Raw genomic sequence first — 10,939 nt, forward strand, 5'->3', positions numbered from 1 at the left:
TGTTATGGCTTGTGAGCCAAGAACTCAGTCAAAACAATATGATTATTTGCTGAAATTTCTATTAGTAGGTGACAGCGACGTGGGAAAACAAGAAATATTGAGTGGGCTAGAAAACGGGCCCTCAGAGTTTTGCAGCGGTAGTGGTAGGAATCGTTATATATATATTTTTTAAAAATAAAATTAGCATTAAAATTATATTTCATTTTATATTTGTCGTAGTAGTTAAAGTTAAAATGTAAATATAATTATTTTTACAAGTCAGTTTTAAAATAAAACATTTTTTTTAGCTTACAAAACTACTACAATTCTTTTGGATGGGAAAAGGGTTAAATTACAGTTATGGGATACCTCTGGACAAGGGAGATTTTGTACAATAATACGTTCTTATTCAAGGGGTGCTCAAGGCATCCTTCTAGTTTACGATATTACAAACAAATGGTCATTCGATGGAATTGGAAGGTGGTTAAAAGAAGTTGATGAAGTAAGTCTTTTATTTTTTTCCCCAAAAATTTACATTATATAAAAATATTAACTTATAATTTATGTTTTAGCATGCACCTGGAGTTCCAAAAGTTCTGGTCGGTAACAGATTACACTTGGCTTTCAAAAGGCAAGTAGGTGCAAGAGAGGCAGAGGCATATGCTATAAAAAACAGAATGGCTTTTTTCGAAGTGTCTCCTTTGTGTAACTTTAATATTAGAGAAAGTTTTAGTGAACTATCAAGAATGGCATTGCACAGGAATGGAATGGAAAGACTTTTAAGAAGTAATAAAGGTAATTTTTATATTTTTAATGTTCTACTAAAAAGTGAAATAAAATAATTTTCATTTCTTTTTTTAATCAATCGTTATTTTCATTTAGTTTTAAGCCTTCAAGAATTATGTTGTCGCACAATTGTTGCTAGAACAACGGTGTATAGCATAGAACAATTGCCTCTTCCTGAAATGATAAAATCTCATTTAAAATCATATGCAATGACTTCATATTCGTCTATGTCAATGCTGCCAAGATATGTATTACCACAGACGAAAAGTGGAACTTTTAGAAAGTTAAAATTTGTCGGAAGTAATTCGAATAATGTTTTAACTCCACAAGTAGAACACAGAAGCAGCTGTATTGGACGAAATAGTTGTATTGTATCATAATTTTTTACCATAAGTATTGTCAGACATGATGAGTTTAAAAACAACATATATTTTCTACTTTGTTTTTTTTTTTTTAAAAAAAAAAAAAAAAAGTTTTTAAGTATACATTTTAAATGTTTCAAATTCTTTCACAGGCAACTTTTACAATACAACAATTTTATACCAAAAAAAAGAAAAGGTGCTAAAAAAATTATATACAATATAAACAAAAAAAAACCAAGTACAACATTGTTGTACAACATTTAAAAAAAAAAAAGAAATTAATAAATATTTTATTTTTTTAATGACAAATGTTGTTAAATCATGTTTTCATTTTTATTATTTTTATAATTAAATAATAATGGCAATCAATATTATTTTATATATATTTAATAATAATAGTTGCTCTCACTTTTTTAAAGAGATATTAAATCACAAAATTTACAAGACTTGCAGTACAAAACATGCATAAAAAAAAAAAAAGAAAAAAAGTTTTTTTTTAAAATTTAATTTCCACAAATGGAGGTTGGAGCTTAAAAAAAATATGTTTAATAAGTATTTTAAGTATTTTTGAAAAATATATATATATAAAAAAATGTCTTTTATATTAATCCATTTTACATAATAAATTCCTTCGTTTATTTATATGAGATATTTTAATTAGCTAAAAAAAAAAAACATTATATATTTGTGACTAACTAATTTTTTGTTGTATAAAAAAAATGTGAGTTTATTATCGTATTTTATTATTAATTTGTAAATCATAAATAAATGGCTGATTTGTAAAATATTTACAATAATTTAGTTAAAACTTTTTATGTAGTATTTAAAAGTGATTTTTCTTTTTTTTTTTTTTTTTCTTTATAATTAAATGTTTAATCAATCAATCAGCTTTTGTAAATAAAAGCTATATTTTAATAAACAATTTGTATATTAAATTTAATAATTATAAAAAAAAAAAAAAACAATTTAAAAAATAAAAAATTAATAAAAATAAATTAACGAATATATTTATTAGACTTCCTAATCATAATAAAAAATCGGTTCTTTCATCCTTAAGGATGCTTTCGTGTTAGAAAAAAATTTTCCAACCGCATAATATTGGGTTGGCCAGTAAGTGATCACGGATTTTACCAACATTTATGTTGTCCATGTTTTTAAGTGCGTTTAAATTTTTGCACAGACATGAACTCTTGATAGCTTATTATTTGGTTCCTTCTGTACCATTCGGTACCAAAATTTCATTCAACTCTTGAATAGTGCGCGAGGAAAAGACATTTAAACATGGGGAGCCAAAGCGAGCATTTCCTCCACATTTTTCCTTTTTTATTTTTGAAAGAGTGTTAATGCTTCTCAGGCCAGTAAAAAGTTGTGGGCTGTGTACGGTGATGGAGCCTTAATAGAACGACAGTGTCAAAACTGGTTTGCAAAATTCCGTTCTGGAGATTTTCCTTTGAAAAATGAGGAGTGCTCTGGGCGTTCATAGGAGGTCACTGATGAGCAAATAGAAGCCCTCATTGATTATGATCGGCATAGTTCGACAAAGAACATTGTAAAGAAGCTAGATGTGTGCATCAAAAACCGTCTTGAGTACCAAAAGAAGCTTGATGCGTTACTTTGGGGAACGTTTTTTTTTTTTTTTTTTTTTTTTTTTTTGATATCTCAGGAGAAATGCAAGTTACGCACAACCCCTCCGAAGAGGGAGTGTGGGGCTCGGTATGGAATTCGAAAAGAAGGCCTAACCGGGAACCATACCCACTAAAACTCCTGAGCATGTCGCAATAGCGTGGCTTATATGAAGAGGGGGGGGACGATCGTTGGGGTAGTACCTACATTTCAGTCAGTCCCCTCTCCGGTAAGCCAGAACGTTACCGTTCTACACGATTACTTTGGTGGGAGATTCGCCCTAGTCTCCGTTCCGCCGTCACCTCGGAAGACGAGAACGCATTTCCCAGGACGTTCGGCAAGTCCCTTTCGGGAGTGTCCTCCGGTCCTTCGCTGGGGGGAAAAGATGGGCAACTCGCCTGTTTCCTGAGAATGCGATCGGGTGGGGGATAAAGACTTACCGTCGTCTCCTGAAAAGGGCAAAGTTAAAAGTTAAGTGTTAGTTGATCGCATCATCTAATACAAGGGTAAACGGGATTGTGGGGGGAAAAAGACAGACGAGGGATCGTCCGGGATCGACGAGCCCCCAAGAAAGCTAAGTTCGTCGCCGTACTCCACGGATGATCAGGCGTTGATTGTTTCCTCTTCACCGCCGCTGCCGTCGTTGTTTTCCTTCTTTTTTCTTCTTCCCTGGAGCGCGCGACGCCGAACTCTGAATTTTTCCCGTTCGCGTTCGAGGTCCTCTTTCGTCTGTAGGACCGCTTTTGAAAATCGCGAGATCACGGACCATTCCCGAGGTCCGCGGAGCAACCCGTTCACTGAACCGCGTATCAACAAGTCGGGTCTGATGGCCTCGACTAACCGCTGCCTATGGACGTCCCATGTGAGACATGTCGCAATTGTGTGTTCGACGTCGTCCTCGGGCGTACCGCAGAACCAACACTCCGCCGTCTCCGAATAACGAGTTTACGACTATGTGGGAGTCGAGTGGGCGAAAGTGGGTGTCGAGGGGGCGAAAGTGGGAGTTTAATGGGCGAAAGTGGGAGTTTAATGGGCGAAAGTGGGAGTTTAATGGGCGAAAGTGGGTGTCGAGGGGGCGAAAGTGGGTGTCGAGGGGGCGAAAGTGGGAGTTTAATGGGCGAAAGTGGGTGTCGAGTGGGCGAAAGTGGGAGTTTAATGGGCGAAAGTGGGTGTCGAGGGGGCGAAAGTGGGAGTTTAATGGGCGAAAGTGGGTGTCGAGTGGGCGAAAGTGGGAGTTTAATGGGCGAAAGTGGGTGTCGAGGGGGCGAAAGTGGGAGTTTAGTGGGCGAAAGTGGGTGTCGAGGGGGCGAAAGTGGGAGTTTAGTGGGCGAAAGTGGGAGTTTAGTGGGCGAAAGTGGGTGTCGAGGGGGCGAAAGTGGGAGTTTAGTGGGCGAAAGTGGGAGTTTAATGGGCGAAAGTGGGTGTCGAGTGGGCGAAAGTGGGTGTCGAGGGGGCGAAAGTGGGAGTTTAGTGGGCGAAAGTGGGAGTTTAATGGGCGAAAGTGGGTGTCGAGGGGGCGAAAGTGGGTGTCGAGTGGGCGAAAGTGGGAGTTTAATGGGCGAAAGTGGGTGTCGAGTGGGCGAAAGTGGGTGTCGAGGGGGCGAATGTGGGTATCGAGGGGGCGAAAGTGGGAGTTTAGTGGGCGAAAGTGGGAGTTTAATGGGCGAAAGTGGGTGTCGAGTGGGCGAAAGTGGGAGTTTAATGGGCGAAAGTGGGAGTTTAATGGGCGAAAGTGGGTGTCGAGTGGGCGAAAGTGGGAGTTTAATGGGCGAAAGTGGGAGTTTAATGGGCGAAAGTGGGTGTCGAGGGGGCGAAAGTGGGAGTTTAATGGGCGAAAGTGGGTGTCGAGGGGGCGAAAGTGGGAGTTTAGTGGGCGAAAGTGGGAGTTTAATGGGCGAAAGTGGGTGTCGAGTGGGCGAAAGTGGGAGTTTAATGGGCGAAAGTGGGTGTCGAGGGGGCGAAAGTGGGAGTTTAATGGGCGAAAGTGGGTGTCGAGGGGGCGAAAGTGGGAGTTTAATGGGCGAAAGTGGGTGTCGAGGGGGCGAAAGTGGGAGTTTAATGGGCGAAAATGGGTGTCGAGGGGGCGAAAGTGGGTGTCGAGTGGGCGAAAGTGAGAGTCGAGTGGGCGAAAGTGGGTGTCGAGGGGGCGAAAGTGGGAGTTTAATGGGCGAAAGTGGGTGTCGAGTGGGCGAAAGTGGGAGTTTAATGGGCGAAAGTGGGAGTTTAATGGGCGAAAGTGGGAGTTTAATGGGCGAAAGTGGGTGTCGAGGGGGCGAAAGTGGGAGTTTAATGGGCGAAAGTGGGAGTTTAATGGGCGAAAGTGGGTGTCGAGTGGGCGAAAGTGGGAGTTTAATGGACGAAAGTGGGAGTTTAATGGGCGAAAGTGGGAGTTTAGTGGGCGAAAGTGGGAGTTTAATGGGCGAAAGTGGGAATTTAAATGATGCCATCCAAGAAAAACGACCGGAGCTAGCCAATAGAAAAGGAATTGTCTTTCACCACGATAATGCCAGGCCCTCCCCTTTTTTAGCCAACAGACAAAAACTACTGGAGCTAGGTTGGAATGTTTTGTTGCACCCTCCTCATAGTTAATTAATTACCTTTTTGCCAACCCAATATTTAAATAGTGGTAATGTTTATTATTAATCTATGAAAAAAAAAAAAATTTTATTTTTATTTTTCGGAACAGTTAAAAAAACATCAACAAAAGTTATTTTTAAAAAAAAAAAAAAATTTCAAAATAATCTATGTGGAATTATATGATTCATTTGAAAATTTCTGAGTATTTTTTTTTCACACTTTTTTTTTTTTAATAAAAATTAAATAATTTGATTTATAAAATAAAAACAAAAAATTAATTGGCATATATAATGTCAGTGAATGAGCAAAAAGATAATATGGTTAAAAATTGTTTATCATCAAGTAATTCAAAAAGTAAAAATTTTTGTCCAAGATGCACAAGAAAATTTAGTATAAATAATACGACGATTAGAAAAGGAATCGTTTATCATTATAAAAACCTTTGTAAAAATTTTAACTGTCGCATACATAATAAATCCGAATATTATAAACTAAGAGATAAACATTTTAAAAATGATAGAAAAAAAAATAATTATTCCAAAACGAAAAAAATAAGTAGGTAAGAATTTATTTTTATATAATCAATAATAAATTATTATAACAAAAAAACTTTTAAAAAGTTTTTGAATATCGTAAGAAAAAAAATGAATTGTAATTAATTTATTTAAAAGGATTTTAGCTTTAAAAACTCCAACTTGTCGTGTCCAAGAATTCGAAAATGAAATAACCGCCAAAGAAAATGTTGAACCTGAATTATATAAAAGAATTTTATCGACCATGACAAATTTTGATGCATCAAAAGGAATTAAAATCTATGATATAGTTGGCCATGGAATGTTAAAACAAATAATAAGGGTTGGAAAATTTTTCCCCATTTTTCCTTTAACGTAAAAATTACTTTTTTGACGTGTATTCAAATTTTTTTTCTCCAGAGGACCGTAATATGGCCAATGAAAAAACCCGAAGTATTTAAAGGTCTTCGAAGTGCTCCGAAAGGAATATTATTGTTTGGTCCTCCGGGAACTGGAAAAACATTAATAGGACAATGGATTGCTTTTGAAACGGAATCTACCTTTTTTAGCATATCATCATCATCATTAATATCTAAGTGGATAGGAGAAACGGAAAATCTCGTTCGAACGATGTTTATCGTTGCCAAAGCACGTCAACCATCTGTTATTTTCATCGATGAGGTTGATAGTATTCTTTCTCAAAGAACTCCGAATGAAAATGGAACCACACGAAGAATGAAAAACGAATTTTTTGTTCAAATGGTAAAAATTTATTCTACTTTCATACGGAAAATAGCTAATATTTTTACAATATAAATATTTATTTATGTAATTATAAGGATGGTACTTCTACAGTACTCGAAGATCGGGTTGTTGTTGTTGGTGCCACCAATAAACCGGAAGAATTAGATGCGGCTGCTAGGCGTAGATTCGTTAAAAAATTATATATACCATTGCCAGATTCCTTTGTAAGTCTATTTTACCCATCGATTTTACTTTTTTTAAAATTTTTAAAATGATAATTTTTAAAAATGCAGGATAGAAAAGAATTATTATTGAAACATTTACAAAAAGAATGTCATTCGTTACAAGAAAGTGACATATGTGAAATTGTTAAAAAAACAGAAGGTTACTCAGTATCTGATTTATGGAATTTAAGTCAAGAAGCTGCAATGGAACCTGTTAAATCTTTATCACCAGATGCTATTTTAAGATTACAACCATCAAAAGTAAACATTTTGAAATTATCAGGTTGTCCCTTTAAATTTCTTCCGGTCCTTGTATTCATTCTACATCCAAAAAAGAGAAGACACTCAAGGGACAACCTAATGTTATTATCATTATTATTGCTTATAAATAAAAGAATTTTTTTTTTTTTAAATAGATTAGACCAATTACAATGAATGATTATTTATATGCACTACAACTTATTAAACCGAGCGTAACAGCTGAAGAACTTACGGCTTATGAAAAATGGAATTACACGTATGGATACAGTCATGAAAGACCAAAAAATTAAGTATTTAATGTCAATTTAAAAAATTGAAATTATTTTTTTTCAATGAAATATTTAAATAAATATTTTTACGTAAATTGATAATTTTATTTTCTTTTTTTTTTCTTTTTAGGGAGGTAGAAAATACGTTAAATCAACGTCAAAGAGACACTAAAAGTAATTTTTTAAGCAATCCCTACATCATTTAAATTTTCTTTTATGTTTTTGTTTTTTACATGTTAACATTTTTTGTACATTTTTATTTTATTTATTTATAATTTAAACAAAAAAAAAAAAAATTGTAAATAATTATTGATGTGAATTTCATTAAAATTATTATTATTAATATTTTTTTTTTTTCTTCTGATTCTAAAACCTTAAACAATCGTTTTCCTATTTTAAATAATTTTTATTTGTTTATACATTAATTTTAATTTATCTAAAATAAATTTTCAATTAAAAAAAAATTTAAAGGAATTTAAATTTAAATTTTTTTTTAAAATATATAAAAAAAAAAAAAAAAAACTTGAATTATATTTTATTGAGACAGGCATAGTAATGACAAATGTCTAAAAGAAACAATTTTTTTTCTAAATAAATAAATAACAATAAATGTACTTAATTATTATTATTATTTTACATATAAATAATACCTATCAGCTGACAATATCAAATAATAATTTATACAGGCAATATTCACATTCTTTTTTTTTCATTATTATTATTATTATTATTAAACATCTTAAAATTAAAATCACATAATTTAAACGTACAGTTTTGGTATCTATCTTTTTATATTAATAATACAAATTATTACATAAATAACTAATTATTAAAAAAAAAAAATTTATTTATTTATTTATTATTATTATTTTCAATTACTAAAAAGACATATTTTTTTTAATTACGATAAAAAATAAATTACAACATTTGATTAAGAAAATTTTTTTTTAATTGTTTATAAATTTGAAAATAAATAAAAAAAACCTAACAACAGGTGAAATAAATAATAAAAATTTTCGGTTTAAATTTTAAATTTAAATTTTTACCCAATTGTAAAATACGTTAACATTTAAATAAAATAAAAAAATTTTATTAATTATTTAATTTCATCCGCATTAAATAATTATTAATAAAAGATATGAAAATTTAAAAACAAAAATCATAAAATTAATCATAAAATAATTAAATTAAAATTTTCTTTTTTTTCCCCCCTCCCTCCCCCAACCCCCTTCCCACCTCCTTAATAAACGGTTTTTTCGGTTATCGAATTAAAATAAATTATTATTATTATTATTTTTATTTATTAAATTAATAATAATTAATAAAATTTTAAAAGAATGTATTTATATCGTAATTAAAAAAAAAAATATTCACGGCTATAATAATTTTCCGGTTTATAATTACCCTAAATTTTTTTTTTACATAAAAATTTATTAATTAATCGAAATTTTGAAATTATTAATTAATAATAATCCACGATGGATTAAAGTAGGTAAAAAAAAAAAATATATATATATTTTAAAGCAAAAAATTAAAAAATAACTGGAAGAAAAAAAAAAAAAAAAACTAAAAAAAAAAAAAAAAGAAAATTTATAAAATATTTTACTAACATTATATAACATCACGCAATTTTACAATTCATTCATTCATTCTTTCCAATTCAAAATTTACAAATAATTCATAACATTCATAAACGTCATACATGATTTAAAATTTAAATTTTTAAAGCTATTTACTCTGAGTGTAATTACCTTATTATTAATTATTATTATTATAAATGTAAAAATTTTCCCAAAATTAAATACGCCCTTTTATAATTAAAAACATTTTTTTTAAATAACTTTCCCCTTTGGGGAAAATTTTTTTTTTTTTTTTTTTTTTTTTTGAAAATAATTATTACCCTTTTTTATAATTTAAAATTTATTTGAAAAATTTACCTTAAATAAAAAAAATCCTATTAATATTATTTTTTTAATTTTTAATTATTATTGAAAATTTCGATTAAAAAAAAAAAAAACATTTTACATAATAAACATTATTTATTTTATAAAAAAAAAAATTATTAATATTGCAATTGTTATGTAAATCTTTTTATATTATTTTATTATAAAAAAAAAAAAAAAAAAAGAATTTTTATTAAATATATAAAACAATTTAAAGCAAAACTACTAATTTGTTCGGTTTAAAAATTATGTAAAAAAAAAAAAAAAAAATGATTTAATATTTAACATATATCATAACCAATTAAAAATTAATAAAATGATTTTAATAAAAAAAAAACATTTTTATTTAATTTAATAAAAGGTATATATATATATTTACGCGGCAGTGTTTAAACTAGAAAAATACTCCGTGATATAATAAAAAAATCATCATCAATTAAAAATTATTGAAAAACCTTTTAAATATGATAAATTTAAAAGAAATAATAATAATAATAATAATAATAATATTAACCAATAAATAATTTAAACTAAAATTTTTTTTTTAGAAAATAGTTTTAGGTAAGAATTCACACCCAGTGAATTATTCACATAAGTATAAAAATTGTCGATATAAATAAACGACAAAATATTTTTTTTTATAATTTTTTCTTTGGGCTTGTTCAAATGATAATTTTTTTTTTTTTAAACAGTAAATTTTAGTTTTAACAATAAAAAGAAATCGATACAGACATGATTAAAAAAAATTAAATTTAAAGTAAAAAAGAAGAGAGAGAGAGAGAGATAAACAATTTTCTATTTTTCTTTTTTTTGGATTAATAATATATAAATATGATTGGATAAAACAAACTCTTTATATTATAAATTTTAAATATTATTTTTAAATAGTAAAAAATAACATTATTATTATTATTATAATTAAATTATTTTCAAAAAGTGTATTTTGAATAAAATTTAATTTAAACGCACTTTATGATTAATAACTTACCAGTAAATAGTACAGTTTTTTTTTTTTAAATTTAATGAAAAAATGCCAGTAGTGTAAAAGATACATTTAAAAAAAATAATAATAATAATCGATTTTAATATTAAAAAGTAAAAAAAAAAAAAAAAAATTAATATTAAAATAATAAAATTTAAAGGATTATTAAAGAAAATAAATAAAAAGTACAAAAGCCCAAAAAAAAAAAAAAATTGTATAAGTAATTTAAAGTGTAGAGGTATCACGAGTAATTCAAACCAACGATATGTTTGTTTGTTTTAATAGTTTTATCTGAACTCGTAAATCTGAATGCTGTGTTCAGGTACATGTGTCAAAGTTAAAGACTGATACCTGAAAAAAAAATTATAAAAAATATTTTACTCACAATAATTAAAATGAATAGAAATAAACGTAGACATTTTTATATTTATAAGTTGTCGAATCGTGAAATAAATTAAACATAAACTGTAAACTTTTTTTTTTTTAAAAAATATAAATAAAACACTTACCACTCTGAGCTTCTGTGGTAATAATACCCTTCAATAGTTGCTGTAGATTTTTGAAAGCAAATGTAGTAAAAGCCAGCAAAGCTGGCACCATTTATATCTTTAATTGTATGATCTGGCACGAGAAAATGCTCTTTCCATCTCATAAAAACAAAATCTGTTGAATCTAGA

The 10,939-nt window shown here is 29.5% G+C and overlaps 3 protein-coding genes across 3 annotated transcripts; 2 read left to right on the plus strand and 1 right to left on the minus strand.

Moving 5' to 3' along the window:
• Positions 1-4: 4 nt before the first annotated feature.
• Positions 5-1,145, plus strand: Phum_PHUM423200 (RAB-40, putative; the record flags this gene model as incomplete). Its single annotated transcript, XM_002429138.1, has 4 exons — positions 5-143; positions 288-481; positions 552-774; positions 862-1,145. 4 exons carry the CDS (start codon positions 5-7, stop codon positions 1,143-1,145), a joined length of 840 nt encoding a protein of 279 aa, XP_002429183.1.
• A 4,959-nt stretch (positions 1,146-6,104) lies between these two features.
• Positions 6,105-7,543, plus strand: Phum_PHUM423210 (Katanin p60 ATPase-containing subunit A1, putative; the record flags this gene model as incomplete). The annotated part of the gene is made up of 6 exons (XM_002429139.1): positions 6,105-6,182; positions 6,260-6,601; positions 6,679-6,807; positions 6,877-7,169; positions 7,229-7,324; positions 7,468-7,543. 6 exons carry the CDS (start codon positions 6,105-6,107, stop codon positions 7,541-7,543), a joined length of 1,014 nt encoding a protein of 337 aa, XP_002429184.1.
• A 3,006-nt stretch (positions 7,544-10,549) lies between these two features.
• Positions 10,550-10,914, minus strand: Phum_PHUM423220 (uncharacterized protein; the record flags this gene model as incomplete). The annotated part of the gene is made up of 2 exons (XM_002429140.1): positions 10,550-10,613; positions 10,772-10,914. 2 exons carry the CDS (start codon positions 10,912-10,914, stop codon positions 10,550-10,552), a joined length of 207 nt encoding a protein of 68 aa, XP_002429185.1.
• Positions 10,915-10,939: the final 25 nt, after the last annotated feature.

Source organism: Pediculus humanus, genomic scaffold (assembly GCF_000006295.1).
Source record: "Pediculus humanus corporis 1103172108191 genomic scaffold, whole genome shotgun sequence".
NCBI lineage: Eukaryota > Metazoa > Arthropoda > Insecta > Psocodea > Pediculidae > Pediculus > Pediculus humanus.